The 24,397-nt window shown below is 42.1% G+C and overlaps 1 protein-coding gene across 1 annotated transcript in view; it reads right to left on the bottom strand.

The window, feature by feature from the left end:
• ABCA13 (ATP binding cassette subfamily A member 13) overlaps window positions 1-24,397 on the bottom strand; it is a 312,932-nt gene that overhangs the window by 256,041 nt on the left and 32,494 nt on the right. The window contains 18 exon segments of the mRNA XM_061199026.1: window positions 393-559; window positions 1,546-2,011; window positions 2,575-2,750; window positions 3,165-3,593; window positions 5,902-6,065; window positions 6,068-6,235; window positions 6,393-6,603; window positions 6,605-7,288; window positions 7,290-7,607; window positions 7,609-7,876; window positions 9,515-10,325; window positions 10,536-11,550; window positions 12,474-13,233; window positions 13,235-13,306; window positions 13,308-13,845; window positions 14,304-14,985; window positions 14,988-15,210; window positions 17,870-17,984. Of these exon segments, the coding sequence (XP_061055009.1) occupies window positions 393-559; window positions 1,546-2,011; window positions 2,575-2,750; window positions 3,165-3,593; window positions 5,902-6,065; window positions 6,068-6,235; window positions 6,393-6,603; window positions 6,605-7,288; window positions 7,290-7,607; window positions 7,609-7,876; window positions 9,515-10,325; window positions 10,536-11,550; window positions 12,474-13,233; window positions 13,235-13,306; window positions 13,308-13,845; window positions 14,304-14,985; window positions 14,988-15,210; window positions 17,870-17,984 (7,267 nt within the window).

The raw sequence follows: 24,397 nt of genomic DNA, 5'->3' as shown, positions 1-24,397 counted from the left end.
CTTTCTGTGAATAAGTCACTTGCAGAATACAAAGGCCCCGATTTCCTCTTCCGGGGGCTCACACTTTTGAGAACACAGTACAAAATTAATCCAGTGTGAAGGTCATTTGAAAAATCGCTGACTGTTCTTATAGAACTTTTTCAATACCATATTGTAATCTCAGATCTCGACGTGTTGATTCAACTTCTTGATCCCCAGTAAAGCTAGCCTTAGCACTAATGCTGCTCCTACAGTTTACAATTTAAAAAGTTAAAGTCACGGGAAATTTTGGTGTTGGTGAGAAAACACATGTGTTAATAGTGTATTGTACACGTTATTGTCTGAAACTCATAATTTAAAATGCATCATCTTCATGAAGGGAGACTGAGGAGGCGGGGGCCCTGCCAGAGGGCACGTACGTGTGCGTGTGCAGCATGGAGGCCGGTCCAGGCTGGCATTCACAGTCCTGCTCGCTGGCATCTTCCAAGCTGCTCCTGAAGCTTTCCAAGGCGCTGGACAGATTCCTGATAAGACCTTCACAACTCAGCTGATGGGGAGAGGTCCCGATCTTTTCCAGCTCCTAGAAAACACAGCAACGATACAGTTAGAAACATATTTACTCGTTGGTATGAGCTCAAGTCTGGAGACCAGACACACGTGCATCCTCGCCGGGCATCACGTGAATTGTAAGCTGTCAGCCTACTGTCCTTGGTCTCAGGAAGCACCGCAGAGAAGATGGAGGATGTCTGATCCTGTCCAGTTGCCCTTGGGCACTGCTGGGCTTTGGAGGGAGCCCTTGGCCGGGAACTAGGAGAGCCCAGCTCTCAGCCGGCTCTGCCATTTACCCAGAGGACAAGAGGACACGGCAGGGACCAGCACCGCCCAGCAGAGGACCTGGCACATGGCCTCCCGGCCCGAAAACTGAAGCCTTTCAAAACCCACAGCCACAAAACCGATGACTGAAAAGAAAACATGTCTATTTCTCCATAGGTCTGCCCGCCTTGAAGGTCTGCAGTGAAGCCTGGAAGTTTCCAGGCCTCCCCTCGGCTGGGGGAGCAGACCTGAAGACTTTGAGAAGCACCGTGGAAGAACCCCCGGTCTAGGCCCTGACTCTAAGACTGCATGGATACATTATCAGCATCTTTTACAAGCATAAACAGCTTTATAAAAGACCAATCATTTTGCAAAATATATGTATACCTATAAATTGATAAAAATGTAAAATATCTATCATTTGTTAAATTAACTGACAAATATAGGTAATTTAAAATGTAAAACATGCCAAAAAGCAGCAGACACTCATATAAATCTATGTACATTTCCCTGGACACGGCAGTCCTGCTGTATATCATGTATTTCACATCATCAGAATTTATTTATTTCATCACCCAATTTTTCCTGATGTTGGAAGCACAGTCCCAGGTTATGGTGATTATGTGAAGGCATCAAACATAAATCAATACATAATATTTTAATAAATAAAACTTCTAAATATTTTTCTCAAATGTGCCATTGGTCACTCTTGCAAAGGAAAATCATGATCATTCAGATGATCAGAGAACTAACAAATGTATGTTCCAAGTGAGTTAAATGTGAAGAATCCTGAGGTGTCACAGTCGAGGGTCCTGAGCTCTGAGTCCCTCCTTCGGGGGTCCCCGGGCACAGGGGAGCTTCCCAGGATGTGATCTGAGCACCCAAACTCGCGCTGCCTCCTGGGGCCACCACCAGCACGGAACCTCCAGATCGCGGACCAGGGCGGGCGGGAAGCCAGGGTCCAGCATGTACAGAGCACGAGGCCTTGGCTGGAGTCCTGTCCGTCTGACGCCCCGGGGAGGACGGGGCGGAGAGGGGCCAGGCCATCGGGCCAGGCTCTCCGTTTCCTACTTGGTGGCAGGACTCCTGGACACGTGGCTCCATTCCTCCCGCGTCCCTGCTGCCTGCTGGACCCTCAGACGTCTGCCACCCCGGGAGACAGGCTGCTCCCTCCCTCACGGTCACTGCCTCTAAGACGGGCGCGCAGACCCTTCCTCCACTGACCACGACACGACCACAGGAGAGCAGAAGGGGAAGGATGGGTCAGGGGGCACAAGACCCAGGGATGCCCAGGCCCCCTCCCAGGTGCAGGTCTGTGCATCTGAGTATGACGACGCTCGTAGAAGCCCCTCGGGCCTTCACTCTCTGCTCCCCTTCCTGGGCAGGGAGCCCTCCAAGCCACTCCCAATCCTCCACCCGACACTTCACAGCCCTGCCTTCTCCCTCCTCCACGGAGGCCCTCATCCTGGCCCCCAGGTGCCCAGACACATCCGGGTCAGAGCCGCAGGTACAAACTAGGAGCCTCATTTCCAAGAATGTAGGCTGAACAGAGCGTATTGCACTGGGGAGGGTTCCCTCGTAGAAAAGCACCTCTGGCTCATAATCTGTAACTATATGCAAATTAAATTTAATTCTACTCATTTATAGCACTCCCGCTATAGCAGGATTTTATTCTTAAATTTAACACCGTGATAATCTTGACATGCAGGAGGCTGTAGAGAGGAAAGAGCACCCCCTCCCAGCAGCAAAGACACTGGGAGGAAAGCTCCGACCCCTCCTCACGGGCTCGGGGGCTCCAGGCGGGCGGTGCCATGTCGGTGAGAAGCCTGAGCCCGGCGCCCTCGAGGCGGAGACCACACAGTGGACTCTCCTTCTCGTGCTGGGGGAGGTCTGTAACTGTCCAGGCACTGGACCATCCAGACGCAACGCTGGCCACAGCGGGGATGGAAGGTCCAGATCTGGGAGGTGGTAGGAGACCCCCGGCTCAACCTGAGGTCCGGCCACTTTCTCTGACTCTGCTCACCCCGGAAGGGCACGTGCTGACACTTTGTAATGTAATTTCTGATCCCCATCGAGCTCCTTACGGCTGTTTTCAACCATTTAGAGCAAGGAGTGAAAGGGGGTAAGGAGCTGGCACCCCTAACTTTCATCGTATCGACTCAACTGCTGGAGACTCTCACTGCGCATGGGATTCCACGTTGGCACTGAGACAACCGTACGTTAGAGCATTTATGTAGATATTAGAGATGGGCAGCGGCGCTGTGCCTTTTGCCTGCCTGTCGGGGCAAAACGTTTTTTCTCTAATTGAAACAAATAGAAGTTCTGTTACTCATAAAAGTCCATTTCGTTTTCCGTAACGTGAAGACACTTACAAGCACATGCAAAGCCGCGTGCGGGGCGCCCGGAAGCCCGGGTCCGCCCTGCTCCGCCCAGTTCCAACGCGCTGGGTCTGCGCACGCATCTTGGGGCCCGCGGTCCCAGTGGGCCCCGGAGCTGCGGGAGGAGGGGCTCCCGGGGCCGAGCGCCGGGGGCGGGGCCGAGCGCCGGGTCGGGCGGGCGTGGGGGCAGCCTGGATGCAGGAGGCCCCTGTGGTCCTGGGAAGACGGGTGAGGAGAGCAGAGTGCCGGCGGGATGGAGGCTGCTGGCCAGAGTCCATCACTGACCCCATCACCAGCCGCCTCCTTTAGGGAGAGCTCGTGGTTCCGGGTGGCAGCGAACTGGCAGCGGGGTGGGGTGGGGTGGGGCGGGGGGAGGGCATAGGGACAGGCCTGTGAGGAGCAGGCCCACATCCTGGGCGTGACCTGGGCAAGGCACAGAGGTGTTAGGAGTGTAAGTGACAGCGGAGGCGTAGGCTGGCTGTGAGGAGCAGGTGGCGCCCCTAGTGGAGGATGGAGGCCTGCGACCCACCTTCAAACTGCGGCCCTCTGCTCGTCTCTACTCCGAGGCCGTAGGTGAAAACCAAGACTGCCCTGAGCAAACCTCATTTGTTTACGTTTGTTTGAAAAGGTATTTGACATGCTGGTTCCTACCCAAGGCTGGCCTCTCCTCCCGATGCCCCAGGTGGGGGCTGATCCGACTCCTGGCTCCCAGCCTCTGCCGCCTGCATCCCCCAGTTAACCACCCTGGGTCCCCGGACCGCTCTCCCTGCAGTGGACCTGGCCGCGCCTGCCCTGGGTCCCGAGCAAGCTCTGGTGTCCTCCAGCCCCCCACACCCGCTCATGAAACACCTGGGCCCATCCGCTGCTGGCCGTGGCCGGACATTCCCGCCAGGACGTCAGCGTAAAACCCCACGGATCCCGCACAGGCAGGAGTCCCAGGGGACAGAGATACAAGCAGTGAGGGCTCCTGGCATGTGCTCATTCCTTCATTCAGCAAACATCTGCCAGCAACTCCTGTGCTCCAGTCCCCAGACGCTGGGTTTCTGCTGATCAACAGGCAGGCCCGGTCGTGAGGAGACCACGGGCCGGCCGCCCCGCAGGGCACAGCCAAGGGGCCTAATGCAGGGCCCCTGACCCCAGGAGTGGAGGCCAAGAAGAGCTTCCCAGAGGAAATAACACCTATCTAGATAATAACAACCGCCTGAGAGTAAGTCAGGAGGAGGAAGCAGAATGTTTTATCCCTAATATGCTTGTTGTTGTTGTTTTATCCCTAATATGCTTCATGTCTTAAACCCAAATTAATATGCATGTTAAATGCATAGCTTAAGTTTATTTTACTGTAGAATCCTTACCATACCCCCAAAAGGTATCACTGTTATCCCTGTTTTATACACAAATAAAGGGGGGTTCAGAAACTTTAAAGGATTTGCCTTGATTCAGAAAGTTAGTGAAGAGTAGAACCAAAACTCACATCCAAGTCAGGCTAGTCTGACCCTAAACCCACAACAGGGGGATTTTCTGTTTTAGACTTTTTGCATCTTCCTCATTCAAGAAGGCCATGATCAAAGAATAGTGAAAACAGGAGAAAGAGTGGAAGCAAGTAATCACTAAAGTAGAATGAAACTGGGCACCAAGCCTTGTGAATTTAAAAACTGGGGTGGCGACTACACCCAGTCAGCTCACAGCCCACTAGTTTCCAGTCTTGGGGTCACGGTGTAAATCCGCTCCGTGGAGAACTGGAAACATCAGGTGAAAGCCAGGACTGGTGAAGAGCAGGGCTTACCAGGACCACCTCCAGCTCAAATGAAAATTCAGAGCCGAGTGTCAAGTCAAACACAGTTTAGGATCAGAAACAATGAGGCTCTGAAAGCCACCATTCAAATTCCAAGGCACCAAGAGTTCTTTGTGCCAACAGACACATGCTTCACTATCCAAGGAAATCCTTCCAGGTTATTAAAAAGGAGTGGATTCAAGGTGTAGCCGTGTGGCAACAGGACTAACAGAGAATAAGTCAGGCTACCTGGCAGATGAGTGAGGGTTCACTTTCAATCTCCCTGTGGGACTCAGAGACCACAGACCACCGGAACTGTACTGTCACACAGAGAGGACGGGCTGGAACACAGCTGCACACGCCCTCATCCTAACGCAGCAGATGACCCCCGGAGCATGACAGCCAACAGCGCTGGGCCTTCCAAGAGCAGGGTTCCCCTGACCTACTATTCGGGGTGGGCGGCCAGTGCTTGGACATAGATCAACCACAAAGTTGGGTTGAATCTAAGGAGGGAAGAAGCCCGGCCCTGTCCAGGGGGCAGTTACCCTTGAAAGCACAGTTTTCTGTGTGACGTGAATGACCTCAGATTTTTATCTGCATATCAAATAGCAGAACCCTCGGCTGCCAGATCAGGGGAACAGAAAAACTGGTTACATACCTAGTCTTGGGGCACGTGAATAGAATAAGACGTTTTTACTTTTGAAAAAATAATTTACTTTGGAGAAATTTAGAATAAATTCAAATCGTATTTGAATGCCAAATAATGAGGCAAATAGCGACAAGAGACTGGGCATGAACCATGCCCTGGGGAAGCCAGCTTCAGAGCGTAAGGAAGGTTGAGCTCAAGGAGGACTGCTTACCCTGGTTCAGGGCAATTCCTGCCTGATTCTGTTTTATAGTTACTGCAGGGGGAAATGAAGCAAATTCAATATTTTATTACCTGGGATGGATCAGTGAGACCTTTTGCCAGTATCCAGCCAATGCAATCAATCCCTTCTGGTATTTCTCAAAATGTGATAATGGTTTGAGGATGTCAGGAAAGTCAACCAGCTCTTCCTTGGTCTTCTCATCTTTTCTTGATCTGCTATTCTCTCCAGGGGTTGCATTAATAAAAATTTCAAAATGTGCTGAAACAAAGTGCTCAAGGAGTGTGTCTTCTGAGAGCTGTTGAGGAGAAACTCTTGACTCACGAGAGCTATTCTACGTAACACGCTCTGGACTGCTTCTCTGAGTTGTTGGTGAGTCACGTCCTGAATCAAAGAAGTACTGAAAAGCAAAGCTTTACTCAAATCACCTCTGTTGTCTCTTTTCAACCCACAGGAGTTAACACGCTCTGGACTGCTTAACACACTCTGGACTGCTTAACACGCTCTGGACTGCTTCTCTGAGTTGTTGGTGAGTCACGTCCTGAATCAAAGAAGTGCTGAAAAGCAAAGTTATACTCAAATCACCTCTGTTGTCACTTTTCAACACACTGGAGGGCTTTACAACTGCTGTTACGGTTTTCAAAAGGTCATTTGGATGTGGAGCCAATGTCAGCAACAGACTAAAAACATCCTTGTTGTCCTTCCCTAACTTATGCCAAAGCGCTTCTGAGGTGAGGTCGATCACCTTTCTCAAGTAAGTCCCTAGTTCCATGCTGTTTCGTGACGGTATTTCATGGCAAAAACAGGATCACTTCACGAGTTCTTTCCCCTTTTGTATCTTGAGGCAAATTATGAGTGCAAATTGGATTAGAATATAAAAAGTCTATGTGACTGATGATGTTATCTATAGGAACTAAGCAATCCAGGATTTCTTCCCATAAGTTGACAGAATCCACAGAAAATATTTGGGTCCCATTATTAAATGCTGCCACGAGACGTTCCATATCTCCCAAATTGATTTTCACAGAAGTTAAAAATTCAGCTATTTCTTCCCTAATATCATAAATATCTTTGGACTGGTTCACATATGTGAATATGCTAGATGACATATTGAGAATATCAGAGTCTTGGGAAACAGCAGGTTTGACTCCAATCATCCCAAAGGCCAAGTCAAGAAATGGCATCAACAAGTCATCTATATTTTCAAATATTAAACGATCTGCTTTTTTCAAAGTAATCATTTCATTGGCAACATCTCGAACACTTTGTTGTAAAATGGAATAAAGGGTGTCCAAGAATTTCATGGTGTTGTTGGCTGTGAAGACGAAAGGCATTTCAAACATGGCAGCCACCTCTCTTGAAGTTTTCTCGGCCAGCTTAAGAAGGTGCACGGTGGAGGTGACGGAGGTGGCAAGACCTCTCATTTCGGCTCCATCGTCCACCAGCATGGTCAGAGTTCTAGACATTTCTGAGAGGGGGGTCCAGGGCACGACTTTCTCCACCCGCTCTTGCCCTTGAGATAACACCAAGTAAGCGCTTGGTAATTTCTAACGTTGCTCTGTTTCTTAGGGGAGATGAACTATTTATAAAGGAAAGCAAATCGGTTAGATTAGCGAGTATAACTTCTTGGAGGGCAGGGTACAGGGCACGTAAGTCCTTAATAGGAGAGTTTAAAAGAGTGTCCATGAGACGTGCTATCTCTATTGACATTTCTCTCACGAGGTGAAGAGCAGACCTGAGATCTTGATTGAGTTTGAAAAGGTCCTCAGAACTGTTCATATGGGAAAGCAACTGATTGATTCACCACTGTAAGAAACTCCAGATTATTTTCAGTCTCATTTTTCATTGAGGTTTCCCTTAGAAGAGAGTGGAATAAATCTCCCATGAACTGCAGTCCTAGAGGATTGTCAAAATAAAATTCTCCACCGTCTAACATAAATGAGCATTTGATTAGGTGATACACAGCTTCCTTTAAAGATGAAAAAATGTTCACCTATCTGTCCTCTTTCATGGAGGTAAGAAAATGATCCAGTTTCACATTTTCTAGAATTTTATCCTTTGGGACAAAACTGTAAATATATATTTTTTAAATTTCACAGTTAGTAATGAAAAGATTGAAAACATACACAGTTGACCCTTGAAAAACCCGAAGGTTATGGGAACTGACTTTCCTTTGCAGCCAGCCTCCATGTCTGTGGTTCCACATCCACGGATTCACCCAACTGTGGATCGGGTAGTACTGTAGTACCTATTTATTGAAAAAGCCACTTATAACTGGGCCCATGCGGTTGTTCAAGGGTGAACTGTAGTGATTTTTTTTGCTTTACAGTAGCATCATGGGAGGATAATACTGACTGAAATACTGAAATGCTAAAATACATCCCAGATGAAAATTCATGTTTTGTGGCCAAATAATGAAAAGATTGGATGGATTTCATGTATAAATCCATTGCAATGCCTCAAACCTAACAACTTAAAAAGCCATGCACTTTGCTTTTAGAAAGGAAAGGAACGTGAAATGACCATAAAGTGATTCTCAGTGTAGGAGTTAACGTCCTTCTGAATGTTCCAAGACCTAGCGAGCCACTCAGCGTGGCAGGGGCTCTGTGACTTGTCAACTCGGTTGGGCCGAGCCCCACATTCAAGCCCCAGAGCCCCTTTCTGGTGTGTTTCTGGTCTGGTGAGCTTCACAGGTGATTCGCTCATGAGAGTGCACGACAGCCGCTTTGTAGCATCATAAACACTAACCTAGGTGCTGCTGGAGGGGATTCATCAGATGTGACTGAAGACCCCAGTCAGCCAGCTTTAAGTCAGGGAGAAGGGATGCTGCCCCGGGGAAGCCTGACCTCACCAGTCGCAAGGTCTTCGAGAGGGTTAGGACCTCCCGGACCCAGCGAGCCTACCCGCATGCGCAGCTGGATACCTCCTTCCCCATCGCCCCGGCCCCGGCCCCGACCCCGACCCCGCCCCCCAACGGACCCCAGTGGATGGGAACCTGCAGCTCCTGCCTGTGGGATTCCAGCTCGTTTCCTAACAGCCTGCCCTGCTGACTCTGGACTCCCTCAGCCATCCCCAAAACTGCGGAAGCCAATTCAATCCCTGTATGAAGTCTTTGCTCTGGTTCTGCTTCTGAGGTTGAGACCTGACTGATACGGACATCACAGAATAAGGTAGAATCTCCCTCCAGCCTTTTCACTGGCAAGCTTCAAAAGGGATGAAAAATAATGTATGAAAAAACATAATGTGACTGAGTTTTAAAATTTTGGAGTTTTAGCAATTCCAAATATAAACATCAGTAGATTTATTGGAATGAAAATACTTAAGCCCTTCGTTTGTGATTAGACAGTTAATGCATTAATTCAAAATATGACCATCACATATATCCATATACATATATAATAACAATTTTTCATTTCCATATAAAGTAGAATTTTATAATTATTTTCATAATCCAAAACTGTAATAAAGCATAATAAGTGATTAATTGCCAGGGGCTAGGCTTATATACATATATTTACTAGTTAGATGACAATCTTCAAAGTTATTTTACCTTGATTTTTATAAAACGTTCATTAAGACAAAATTCACTTCAAAGATCATTCAAAGGTGTTGGTACAAGTGCTGTCATCGACACTTGCAAACTCCAGGAAATAAACTGGATTGTAACGTGTAACTACAGGCACTATATGAAGCAAAAGTAAACTCACCTCATCTCTGCAATGACATCTTTGTGGAAGTCTTTCAGCAGAAGAGATATTTTGTCCCCAGAATTTTTCTTTAGTAAAAAGGGGAAGAATGTTTTCAAAAACTGTTCCATGAAATCCACTATGCTTCTTGGAGGGAGAATGATTCTCTCACCATTTTCTGACTGTGTATGGTTCAAGGTGAGGTTAATGAAATTCATTATTTGAAGGTTGGTATCACTTAAATTCAAGGCTGCTTCTTGAGCACTCTCAGCTAAGTTGTTGATTGAATTAATTAGGAAGTTTTCAAAAAGCAGCTGAACAACTGAGAAATTAGTTAGCTGTTCTTGGTTTAGCAGACGAAGAAGTAGGGCAACATCAAAATTATCTTCTCTAGAAACATTTTTGAGATAACCCAAAAAGGTAGCAATATCTTTAGTCAACAAAGCTTTATCATCAGTTGAACTCTTGTTAGCTGTAAGAAGAAATAATGTTTGTATCATTTTGGAGTAATCTTCATTTGCATATTTATGAAACCAGTTTTTTATGACCAATAAAAAATCTTCAATGATTTCTAGTGTCTTCAAGGATGATGAATCCAGGCTTTCCAAAAAATGGGCAAGTGGCAAAGTTAGGTTTTGAAGAGCCACTGAATTAGTAATTTGCATTTCTTTGTTAATTTCAGAAAACAGGGGTCTGATACTAAAGTTATGGGTTAGATCTTTCATGATTTGTTCAAACTCAAGCCATAGTTCTTCGAAGTTGTAAGTTGTTTCACTTTTTTTAATAAAACGTGATAGTGCTTCTAAACTACCACCCGTAAGGTTTTTTTTTTAAGATATTTTTTTTTTGATGTGGACCATTTTTAAAGTCTTATTGAATTTGTTACAATATTGCTTCTGTTTTATGTTTTGATTTCTTGGCCCAGAGGCATGTGGGATATTAGCTCCCTGACCAGGGATCAAACCCACACCCCCTGTATTGGGAGGCGAAGTCTTAACCACTGGACCGCCAGGGAAGTCCCCACCCGTAAGGTTTTCATTCAGAAATGTCATGAATAGAGAGACTAGAGAATTAGTACTATTTTCTAGGCTCTCATCCCTAGAAAGCAAGTTTATTATCCTTTCCAAATGTAAGGAAATATTTCTAACAGATGATTCTGTTCCTTCATCAACGTTAAGGATCTTGTTTAAACTAGCTAGTTTATCAAGGAGGTTTTCATCTGATGTGGCTTTTGTAAAGTTGACATTTTTTAATTTTTCTATGATTTGCAAAGCAACTTGCTTTATGGAACCACTGGGACAAAGTTCAGAGATGCTGCCATTGCTTTGATTTCCAGAAAATGGGACAAATGGTAACACCTTATGCCAAAATTCTTGCACAGTTTTCACAAGCAAAGTTTTAACATGGAAGACTTTGGACAGCTCTAGAAGAATGGAATTCCAATCCATTAATTCATGAATTACACAGGCTACTTTCCTAGTTATTTCCACCTGTGAGCTTTCATTCCAACATTGTGAGTCTTCACCTGGGGAAGACAGGTGGAGGTGGTCAAGGATACTGGCCACTTTGCTGTGAAAGGAAGGAGACGTGAGCTCGTGGGCATCACAGGCTCCTGACCTTGGATTCTGCTGAAATCCAGAAGTTGTGTGATTCCAACACCAAAACACAGGAAGACAAGTTAAAGCCTCTGAAAGGATGCCTGGTTGATCTGATATTAATTCAATTGTGTCCAAAAGAGTTTCAATCACAATAGCGAAGTCTTCCTTGGTGACGTCTGAAAGGCTTATGCCATGCAGGAGTGTGACGTTACAGACATCCTTGAGGGCCTCCATGATGTTTTTGTCACCCACGCCCCGCAGGAGCCTCATGGCATGAGGGAGCACATAGTACACGTCAACTGAGGCATCGGCGTCCTCTTTAGGAAGCAGGCGTGAGAACCTCAGCAGGTGGTAAACACTCCAAGAACGTGAGCTGTCGACAAGTTTTTCCATCAAGTCAACAAAGAAGCTGACCCCCAAACTGCCAGTACCTAACCTACTGACGTTCTTAAAGAAATCTCACACTGGTCAGAATGGCCATCATCAAAAAGTCTACAAACAATAAATGCTGGAGAGGGTGTGGAGAAAAGGGAACCCTCTTGCACTGTTGGTAGGAATGTAAATTGATACAACCACTATGGAGAACAGTATGGAGGTTCCTTAAAAAACTAAAAATAGAACTACCATATGACCCAGCAATCCCACTACTGGGCATATACCCTGAGAAAACCATAATTCAAAAAGAGTCATGTACCAAAATGTTCATTGCAGCTCTATTTACAATAGCCAGGACATGGAAGCAACCTAAGTGTCCATCCACAGATGAATGGATAAAGAAGATGTGACACATATATACAATGGAATATTACTCAGCCATAAAAAGAAACGAAATTGAGTTATTTGTAGTGAGGTGGATGGACCTAGAGTCTGTCATACAGAGTGAAGTAAGTCAGAAAGAGAAAAACAAATACCGTATGCTAACACATATATATGGAATCTAAAAAAAAAAAAAATGGTCATGAAGAACCTAGGGGCAAGATGGGAATAAAGATGCAGACCTACTAGAGAATGGACTTGAGGATACGGGGAGGGGGAAGGGTAAGCTGGGACAAAGTGCGAGAGTGGCATGGACATATATACACTACCAAATGTAAAATAGATGATAGCTAGTGGGAAGTGGACATATATACACTACCAAATGTAAAATAGATAGCTAGTGGGAAGCAGCCGCATAGCACAGGGAGATCAGCTCGGTGCTTTGTGACCACCTAGAGGGGTGGGATAGGGAGGATGGGAGGGAGGGAGATGCAAGAGGGAAGAGATATGGGTACATATGTATATGTATAACTGATTCACTTTGTTATAAAGCAGAAACTAACACACCATTGTAAAGCAATTATACTCCAATAAAGATGTTTAAAAAAAAAAAAAGAAAAGAAATCCATCAGGCTTTCACTTATCTGTTCCAGCTGGTCTACTAGCAGGTGTATGTCTGTTTCCTTGACCATGCGCAGGAGAGAAGTTACCTTCTTTAAAACTTGAAAATTATCTGGCTCTTGTGGAATATCGTGATAAACTGAGGGCATCAGGGCATTGAACGCCTCCCTCACGAATTCAATACTGAGACCCACGGCTTTCATTAATCCATGAGAAATTATCTGGGGTGAATTTTGGAGATCATGAGATAAATTGAAGGCAAGGTAACTAGCTAAATGATAAAGTGAACGGCCTAAGTTGTGTATATCATTTTCCTTTGGACTGGTAGCAATTACGTTTAAATTTTTTTCAGTTTTAGAAGAGGTGTTCTTCTCCAGGATGTTAGGGGAAATATCTTTCACAAGTTTTTGAATTTCCTTCCCCAGAGCTACTAAATGCAGCCAAATACTTTGAAACTGATGAGGCATTTCATCTGACATTTCTATGAGTTTTAGAATTAATTCAGTAAAATGTTTCCAGTTGGATTGAGGTGCAAAATCAAAGTCCCTTGTTAAGTTGTTGATAAGCATCCTTACTTGGTTTGTGGAATCATTTAAAAGAGTTAATAAAATCTCAGATTTTGGTACCTTTTCTTTTTCAAAGACTGCATTAAGTATAACGTTTAGAAAGTCAGTCACATTTTTTAAGTAAACGTTCACACAATTTATATTTGATGTATTCAATGAAAAATAAGTCCCCATCATTATATTCAACATCCAAGTAATGCTTCAAAGTAGAGTTCATTTTGTTTTCCACATCTGGAAATATTCCCTGGCAGCTTTTGGGAATTTTCACATCACTCCAGTGCATCCAAAATCTGAGTGAGACCAACACGAAGAGGAGTGAAAATATTCGTGTCCAGCTGAAATATTTGAGTCATGTGTCCACAGATTTTGTCCCACGTTTGCAGCCATGAAATGGTACAGTGAACGGCCGTAAATTCACAGAACTCACCGCCGATTGCTGAGAGGTTTGAAAGGATGTGTGCCCATGGGCGAATAGATGAAGACCCCTCATCTATTGAATAATTCACGGAAGAAATGCTTTTATTATCCAGAACAAAGCATTCACTACCCAGCAGGGCTTCTGCTGAGCCATTGACGAGTTGGCTCACATACTGAAATAAAGAAATATGAAAACTGTCATCCACCATGAAGAGCTGCTTGAGACCTGTCAAAGTAGCATGGATCACTTCCTCTGCGGGGCCCTCTGTAGACATCAGGGATTGGGCTTGAAACTCCAAAAAGTTAAAAATTGAAAGCAACTGTTGACAGTAAGATACTTCAGAAATTCCCCCAAGAAACCCTGTTGTCTCATATAAAAATGCAAATGCTGGGGCTTCCCTGGTGGCGCAGTGGTTGAGAGTCTGCCTGCCAATGCAGGGGACACAGGTTCGAGCCCTGGTCTGGGAGGATCCCACATGACACGGAGCAACTGGGCCCATGAGCCACAACTACTGAGCCTGCGCCTCTGGAGCCTGTGCTCCGCAACGAGAGGCCACGACAGTGAGAGGCCCTCTCACCACGATGAAGAGTGGCCCCCACTCGCCGCAACTGGAGAAAGCCCTCGCACAGAAACAAAGACCCAAACCCAGCCAAAAATAAATTAATTAATTAATTAATTTTAAAAAAAAAACCAAACTCAAGCACCCACATACATATATTCAACACCTGAAATCCATTCCAGTATCAGGCAAGATTGAGATTAGCTGCTTAACTTGTTAGTTCCTTATCTCCTTCTCCCGTTTCCTTCATAAAAAAAAAAAAAAAGAAAAGAAAAAAATGCAAATGCTTCACTGATGTTTTGGAAATTAAATTGCTTTATGATATCCAAAATGTGTTTTGAGATTTGCGTAAGGAAAGATAGCAAAGACTCTCTCCTCTGAATGCTCAAGAATTTATAAATATATTGGTAAAATGAAGAATAAATCTAGAGAAGTAAAGCTGAATCTTTGTCCTGGAAGACATTTAGATATACATGAGTCAAAATTTTATCAACGTCTTGCTTTTGAGGTTCAGAAAGCGCTGAGAAAAGATCGGATGCATTCCTCATAGCATAGACTGTGCCCACAGCTTCTGAGACTTGTTCCTGCCTCAGAAATCCTAATTCATAGAGACTATTTATTATCACTTCACTTAAATGAACAAAATCCATTTTCCTGGCTGGCAACTGAGGCCAATCTGAATGGAGCAACTGGGAAAAGTTAAAGCTTTTACTATGAATCCTCTCATTTTCTGGATCAGAAAAATTTACAAGAGTAGACAAGATTCCCAGTTTAGCTCTTTCTCCTTTTGAAGTGCCATGCGTCCACAATGCCAGGATCTTGGGATTCATTCCAAAAAGTATTAATTCCATAAATCTCAAGATATTTCTTGATTCCTTCCTTATCCAGAGACTTTCAAGAGTTTGTACTTTTTCAATCATTTCTTTGCCGAATTCCAGAAGTTTCTGAGTATCAATACCAGGTGTGTCTCTCTCTCTAAACTCGCTAAATGATTTATCCACAAATGACTTGTATTTAGAATCGTCTCAGGGAGAGATGAGAGGTTACGGAATTTGGGAATACTGGATGAGCTGAAAGGATTGGGCAATAATAATTTCTCCAAAAATCCCGTAAGAGATAAAAGGAAGTTCATTTGTTCATCCTCAAGGGTCTGCAACTTCTTTTCCATCATTAGAAGTGCCTTTGTGAAATTTCAGACCCTACAATATTAACAGAACTGATGCAGTATCAGAAAAAATAAATAAATTCAAGACAAATTCAACTTATCAAATTTTTAGATAATACTCGGATTTGTTTATAGTAAAACATAAATGAAGTATTTACTAGGCAATATATTTTCTCAACAGGGATTCATGTGAATATTTGAAAATGTTTTAGAAATCTACAATGCAGTTGCATACATTTAGCTTAAAATCTGCTTCTTGCACCAAAAACAATGCATTTTAAGTTACTTTACTCAGTGAGTTTATATGCATGATCATTAAAGATAAGTTTGCTGTTTATGCCAGAGGCATCTTAGGATTCAATTCCTTATTACATCTCAGAATGTCTTGGCGACAGAGGTTGTCCAAATTGCAAGACGGTTTGAAACTACCCCTGTATGATCTAAGGACAAGTGTTAGGATTTCTCATTCTAGAAAGCAACTGCAGTGCTCTTTAAACAATGCTGTACTTCCCACTATCAGAAACTCATCATTTTAGATGGCGTACTTCCCCTCCGGGGGTTTATTTTTTAAATACAAAGAGTTCTCAAAGGAGCAGCTCGGCAATTAAGACAAACCCACACTTATAATAGGAGCCCTCACTTGAAGAACTGACTGACTCAGGAGCTACAAGTCCACTTCTGAAATCTTTGGGGCCCTGTGTGTTTCAGACTTTAGAAAGGGAGCCTGTGCACGTATCACACATGCATTCATGGCCCCTCCACCAGGGGCACCGGGGCAGCCCTGTATCAACTCACTAACACTTCTGCAGGGACACCTCCCAACAGGTTCAGTGGGAGGGGCAACAGACCCCTTAACACTTACGTCTGCAGAATGAGTTGCGATGCCGATCTTGAGACAAGCTTCGATTTTCAGACTTTTTCAGATTTCAGAATTGTGGATACAGGATTTTGACCTGCATTGGCTCTTAATGCCCTAAAGGGTGAATTACTTTCTAAACTTCCTTAACTCTGTAATTCTGTTGTGTAACACAGTCTGGCATAGAATACACAGAGGATGGGTCAAGTGCAAGGAATTGTTTTCCTCTCTCACAGCTGAGATCTGACAGCAGGAAAAATACAGGCTTAATTTACTTTATTGTCATTTGTAGAACAGACAGCGGCTAATCTGAACCATGGAACATCGAAAACATTTCCTGGGAAAACATTCTATCATGAAAGAGAAAGCTACACTCTGAAGACTTCAATATGAACCTTACTCAAATGCAGCCCTGCGTAGAAATACATGCACAACTACTATGTGAGTAATCGTGTATTGGTAGAGCAGACTGCAAATGATCTTCTTTTTCATTAGGATCTGAGAGGTCATGGGGTAGTAATAGTAGGATGAGCAAGGGCCGAAGCGGAACTAGTACTACTAGTAGTGATATTGCCACATACGTTTATATCACTTTACAATTTTAAAGCACTTTCACCACTATAATCTTAGTTCATGCCTACAACAGCCCTTTGAGGTAAACATAATCATTTCTATTCCATGTGAAAAGAAACATTTCAGGATTTTTTTTAATTAGCAAATTCAAACTGCTATTGTATGGCAGGAACTGGAATCTGGGCTGGGTTTTCTCATTTCAAGCTCAGCTTTCTTAATATTAACTCTGTACTTAGTGTCCATTCTTATTCATTCATTCATTAAGTCAACATCTAGTTACCTAGCCCCTATCATGAAAGATACTATGCCAGCTGCTATGAGTCTACAAATATAAAATTAAACATGTCCTTGGAGCATATACAGACTAGTTTCATTGCCATCTTTCTGTGCTATTAAATAGCTGAGACTTTCGGGAAAGTGAGGTATTATAAATCCAACACGAGCAAGGGACTGATTCTCCAGAGGGTCCATCACCTTTTCTTCCTCCTGTACCCATTAATAGCTGAGCTTAAAGTCTCCCCAGGAGTGACGAATCCCGGGTCTAGACAGATGTTGTGGGGTGCTGCTTAAACTTTGGCTTGCACCAAAACCACCTGTAGAATTTTTCATATCTACAGAAACCTGGGTACTACACACAGGCAAGATTTAGCATGTCTGGGGCGAAGTTCAAGCGTTTGTATTTTTAGCAAATTTCACAGATAAATTTGATCCATTCCCAAGTTTGAGAACTACTGCTCTAAGGCAAAGCTTCTGTCCCATCACATCCCAACACACCCCACAGACAATAAAGTGTGCTTTTAAACTATACACAATATCCATAATTATACATAAAAATGTCCATTTCAACACATGTGCTGAAATAGCCAAGCAGTATATAATCTGGCAGATTTAGCTTCAAAGATCAATTCTCTCCCAAAAGTCTCCAGAACTACCAGGCTCTTAAATCATCGATCCTGAGTCTAAACTCTAAGCAACTAGATAAGACTATTTTTCAAAGAAAGATTTTATTTTGGGAGTATTTTATAATAAATTATGCTCTCAAAGGGAAATCTTATTACCATAATCTGTTTCCTTTCAAAATCCATGGAAACATGAGTCATACATTCTATGACACAAATATTTAGAGAACCGAACACATATGAAGTGCTTTATTGATAGCTAAATCAGGATCTCACATTTTAAAGCAAGTGCCTCCAATAATTAGGTTTTGTTTATCTTCAGATAATAGTTGTCAAGACCTAGAAGTTGAATTCTGAAAACTCACCTGGATATGGAAGCTATTGGAGTCTTGATCAAGTTATTCAAAAATGCGAAATAATTATCACCAATGATTTTCCAATCCATGTTTTCTTCATAACAAGGAGATTCCTCAGAGAAAGCTAAATAGGAAAGCATTTCATATATTGATTTCGAGTTGGGTATAAAAGTCAAGTCTAGTAAAGTGAGAAATGCTACAATGTTTCAGTTAACATGGTTGAAAATATAACAAGAGAGGATTAGAAGTCCTTCTGATTTGACTCCCGCTTCTGGCCAAGATGAAGTGCCACTGGCCGTCAAGGAGTGTAGGACAGAGACCCATGAACAAACGGCAGAAAATAAACAAGGTGAGGCCTTCCCCGCCGTGACTCAGAAGGCAGAGCTGGAGTCTGGTAGGCGTCCTGAGTTGAGGGGAGGGGGTTTAGAGTCCGAAAGACAGGAGGGGTTCACGGGACAGAGTAGCTGCCCAGGGAGGCATCTGCTGTCTGCTGAGGACAAATGCTCCATGCACGAGAAGGAGCTCCCTGAGACCAGGGAAAGAACCACCCAAAATTAAAGATAAGGGGCCAGTGATCATGCAGGGCCAGGAACAAACTTTGCTCCCATTACCCAGACTAGAGCGATCCACGATTTGTTAGACATTGAGGAGAAGATGCCAAAAAAGTCTTGACTCAGTAATGGGGAATATTTACAGCCTCTCTGAGCACTGCTCCAGCCCCACCTAACAAATCTTAAAAGCAAGACCCTAAAGGATCAAACTATTTCAAGCAATGTTTTCGATAACATAGGAAAACAACATAACAATCACAAAACAAGGCTAAATTCATAATATTTGGCATTCAATCAAAAATTGCCAGGCATGCAAAAAAGCAGGAAAATGTGACCCATAACTAGGAAAAAAATTAATCAATCAAAACTTACCCAGAACTGACGGAATTCAGGTAGAATTAGTAGAGAAGAGCGTTAATCACATAAAACAGTTTATACTATTTAGTTTATACTGCATAGTTTTTGTTTGTTTGTTTGTTTTTGGTTTTGTTTATAAATTTATTTATTGATTTATTTCTATTTTTGGCTGCGTTGGGTCTTCGTTGCTGCATGTGGGCTTCTCTCTAGTTGTGGTGAGCGGGGATTACTCTTCGTTGTGGTGCGCGGACTTCACATTGCAGTGGCTTCTCTTGTTGCAGAGCACAAGCTCTAGGCATGCGGGCCTCAGTAGTTGTGCCTTGATGGCTCTAGAGTGCTGGCTCAGTAGTTGTGGCTCACGGGCTTAGCTGCTCCGCGGCATGTGGGATCTTCCTGGACCAGGGCTCGAACCCGTGTCCCCTGCATTGGCAGGCAGATTCTCAACCACTGCACCACCAGGGAAGCCGTATACTACATAGTTTAAATACCCCAATGAAAAGGCAAAACTTGTCAGGTCAGATAAAACAAGAACCAATTATATGTTGCATGTACAAAATGTACTTGAAATAAAAGACATAAATAACTTAAAAGTAAAAAGATGTAAAAGACATACCACTCTACGTTAATCAAAAGGAACCTTTCAGATGAAGTAGATTCCAGATGATAATATCATTATTATTTCATAATCATAAAAGCATCAATTAATTGAGAAGACATAACAATTCTAAATCTTTACGCACATTATAACAGAGTTTCAAAACACATGACACAGGGACTTCCCTGGTGGTCCCGTGGTTAAGAATCCACCTTCCAGTGCAGGGGACGCAAGTTTGATCCCTGGTTGAAGAACTAAGATCCCACATGCCACAGGGCGAGTAAGCCCGTGCGCCGCAACTCTGAAGCCCAGACGCCACAACAAAGGATCCCGCATGCTGCGACGAAGATCCCAACACAGCCAAATAAATAAATAAATAAATATTAAAAAAAAAAAAACACGACACAAAAACTGATGAAATACAGGATAAATAGACAAATCTACAATTACAGCTGGAGATTTCAATACCCCTCTCCAAATAATTGATAGAACAGGAAGATAAATATCAGTAAGGATACAGATTTCTTGATCCAATTGATGTTTGAAGAATGCCCCAGCCAACAACAATACCGTACACATTCTTCTCAAACGCAATGGCAGATTTTCCAAGGCGGCCATATTCTAAGCTATAAAAAAGTCTCAGTAAATTTAATAAGATTAAAGTCATACAAAGAATGTTCATTGACTAAATTAGAAATCAATAAATATAACTGGAAAATCACAAATATTTGGAAACTAAACAGCTCATAGATCAAAAGAGAAATCAAAAGGTAAATTAAAAAGTACTTTAAAATTAGATGAAAATGAAAGTACAATATGCCAATATTTGTGAGATGCCACTAAAAAAAAAAACAGTACTTAGGGAGAAATTAAGCACCTATATGGGAAAAGAATAAGGGTCTCAGAGACTTCAACTTCCAAGTCAACTTCCAAGTTAAGAAACTAGAAATGAAGAGTCAGTTAAACCCACAGTAAGTAGAAGAAAGAAAATAATAAAAGTAGAAACTAAGGAAATAGGAAAAAGAAAAACATTAGGGAAAAACGAACAAAACCAAAGGCTACTTCTTTGAGATCAATAGCACTGACAAACCTCTGGGCAGAGTGATCACAAAAAAAGAAAGGCACACATCACTGATATCATGTATGAGAGAGGTAAAGATTATACAGATTCTGTAATATTAAGAGAATAACATGGGGGTCAGGGGTGCCAACCCTCCGCGCCGTAAAAAATCCTCTTATAACGTATGGTCAGCCCTCCAAATCACATCCCCCATACCTGCGGTTCTGCATCTGTAGATTCAACCAACAGTAGATGGCACAAGTACTGTAGTATTTACTACCGAAAAACATCCACACACAAGTGGACCAGCACAGGGGCAAACCCATGTTGTTCAAGGGTCAGCTGTATTATGAAAAACGGATGACACTAAATTAGACTATTCAGATGAAAGAGAAAAATTCCTTGAAAGACACAATCTACCGAAGCTCATTTAAGAAATAGATAATCTGCATAGCCCTATATCTATTAAATAAATTGAATTTGTAGTTAAAAATCTTCCCAAAAAGAAAACTAAAGGCCCAGATGGCTTCACTAGTGAATTCTACCAAATGTTTGAGGGAGAAACAATACCAATTCAACACAAACTCTTCTAAAAAAACTGAAAAGGAGAAAATACTCTTCAACTCATGAGGCCAGGATTACCCTGATAACAAAATAAGACAAAGATATTAAAAGAAAGGAAAACTACAGTCTAATATCCCTCATAGCACAAATGTAAAATGTTAAACAAAATTTTAGCAAGTTGAATCCAGTAACATATGAAAAAGATATATATCTTACCAACTAGGATTTATTCCAGTTATGCAAGGTTGGTTTAACATTATATATATATATATATATATATATATATATATATATATATATATATATATATACTTCACTAGCATTTCAATAGCATAGAAATATTAAATATTAAAATTTCTACAGTGAAAACTACAAGTTGTTAAGAGGAAATAAAGAAGACATAAATAACTGGAGAGATATACTATGTTCATGAGTCAGAAGACTCATTATTACCAGAAAAAAGTCATTATCCCTAAATTTATCTATAGATTCAACTCAGTCCTGGTTAAAATTCCAGAAGAATTTTGAGAAATTGACAAGCAGATTCTAAAATTCATATGAAAATGCAAATGACCTAGAATAGCTAAAAAAATTTTTTTAGAAGAACAAAGTTGGAAGGCTTACACTACTTGACTTTAGGACTTACCATAAAACTATAATAATCAAGATCGGATGATACTGGTGTAAAAATCAACAAAGAGATCACTGGGACAGAGTAAACAGTGCAGAAAAAGATCCACATATTTGCACAACTTATTTAGCAGAAGTACAAAGGTAATCAGTGGAGAAAGGATTATCTTCACAACAAATTTTTCTGGAGCAATTAGATCTCCATATGCAAATGATAAAATAATAAAATCTGATATGCACCTACATCATATACAAAAATTAACTCAGAACGCATCACAGATCTACTTTAAAACCTAAAGCTATTAACCGTCTAGAAGAAAACACAGGTGAAAATCTTTGTGACCTCAAGAGTTAGCAAAGATTTCTCAGCTATAGTACCAAAACCATGATCCACCGAAAAAAAAAAAAAAAAAAAAGATATATAGAACTTGATCAAAATTAAATCTTTTGCTCCTGAATGACACTGTTGAGAAAAATGGAAAGACAAGCTTGAGACTAGGAGAAAATATTCGCAAAGCACGTATCTGATAAAGGGCTTCTATCTTGCTTTACAAGGAACTTTTAAACTCAATGATAAAGAAACATACAGCCCAATTTTTAAAGTGGGGGAAAGATTTCAATACACAATTCATGACTAAAGATACACAGACGATATATAAGCACATGAAAAAATACATGTTCAAATCACTACTCATAAATGCGGATGAAATCCATTACGAGATACCACACCTATTAGAATGGCTAAAAATTTCTAAACCAACCATACCAAGTGGAGGAATCAGAACCCTCTGGCAGAAGGGGCTCTGGTCGAAACTGTAAAATGGTACAACTTTGAAAAACAGTTTGTCAGTTTCTTAAAAAGTTATACATGCATGTACCATATCATCTAGCCATTTTACTTCTAGAGAAAAGAAAGCATATTTCCATTAAAAATTGTATATGAATGCTCCTCGCAGGTTTATTTGCAATAGCCAAAAACAGGAAACATCCCAAACTGGGAGTCATGTGAATGAGTAAACAATCTGTGTTACATCCACGCAACAGAATTTTACTTAGCAATCAGGAGGAGTGAGCATACTGCCGCATGAATGAAGCTGAAACTAATTAATTCTAATTAATTACGCTAAGTAAAAAATGTCATAGAACATACTATGCAATTCCATTTATATAAATTTCTAGAAAAGGAAAAAACTGATGATGACCGAGGGCAAATCAGTGGTTGCCTGGGGACCGGAGCGGGGGCTAGGTTGCCAGGAGGGGGGGTTACAGGGGAGCAAGAGGACACTTTGGGAACAGGTGGACACGTTCCCTGTCTCAACTGTAATGACAGCTTCACAGATACACACATATCAGAACCTAACAAATCGTACACTTTAAACACAAGTGATTTGTTGTATGCATCAATTATATTTCAATAAAGCTGATTTTTTTAAAGAAAGAAATCCTTCTAATTTAAGACAAGTAATTTAACCTCTCTAGCACCTATTTCAGAGGCAAAATTACATAAAACTTGCACTTTTTATACTTCATTGAGTTCCCGCTGCAATAGACTGGCTTATGTATATATAATTTTATAAGTGTTTAAGGGGGGAAAAGGTGGTAACAATCTTGAAAATTAGCACAGATGTGTGTGATTAATATCAGATTTTTTTAAAGCTAATGCTACCAGAAAACCAAGCCACTTGGAATAACTTTTTTAAACAAAAAAAGAAACATAATCCACCACAGTGAATTCCGTGGCCATTCCTTGTGGTGCATTATTACTCTGGCATCATTTCTGTGGGGAGAAAAAGGAACTAGTGTCTATGGAAACTGCCTAAAAGTACTGCATTAGGCATTTTATGTACATTAGCTTACTTAATAAGAACCCAGTACAGTAGGCCGTATAATTTCTATGTCACCAAGGAGAAAACTGATTGCAATGGGAGGCCAGTAACCCACTCAGTAAAATCTGCGTCAGAAGCAGGGTCTGCTCCCAGCTCCATCTGCCTGCAAAACTCATTGCAGTCCATGATTTAAATACTTAGAGCAGAATCCAGTTATTAGAAAACGTAATTAGTATTTCTGTTATAGATAAATAACAAATTCTTATCATGTGCAGTTGGTTTTGTTTTCTACGGGAGGAAGGGGAAATACAGAATGTATAACCGAGAGTTGAATGCTGATCAACAGGCTAGTAATGCGTGTAAACCAGAACTCCTCACACTTCCATGTGCTCATAGACCATCTGGGTGTCGTCCTAAAGTTCACACTCTGACTCCATAGGTCTGAGATGGGGCCAAGGCTCTGTATTTCTAGCAGGCTCCCAGATGGTGCTGATGCCGCTGGTCCAGGGACCACACTTTGAGTAGCAAGGATGTAAGTGAATCAGGTCTGTGTACTCATCCAACACAGGCAATAAAGGGCCCAGAGCCCACGAATTTCCCTCGGTTATTATTCATCCCCCCTAGTGGTAACTACCCATGTCTCCATGTGATAATCAAATTGCTTTACAGTATACTCACTACTCAAAGCCTTAAAATATAAGTAAGTTCAATATAGAAAGATCTGTGAGTCTAACGTAAAACACAACGTATCAAAATGTGTGGAATATATACAGAGCTTTGCATACGGAAAAATGTATAGCCCTAAAAGTATGTATTAGAAATGAAGAAAATCTGAAAATCAAGAATCTAGAAAAAGAACATCAAGCTAAGTTTACTAGAAGGAAGGAAATAAAGACTAAAAGGGAAATTAGTGAAATAGAAAATAAATGTACAGTAGAAAACAACGAAACTCAG

The sequence above is a fragment of the Eubalaena glacialis genome, chromosome 8, assembly GCF_028564815.1.
Source record: "Eubalaena glacialis isolate mEubGla1 chromosome 8, mEubGla1.1.hap2.+ XY, whole genome shotgun sequence".
NCBI lineage: Eukaryota > Metazoa > Chordata > Mammalia > Artiodactyla > Balaenidae > Eubalaena > Eubalaena glacialis.
Note: the sequence above shows the minus strand (reverse complement) of the source record. Positions and strands in the feature narration are given on the sequence as shown.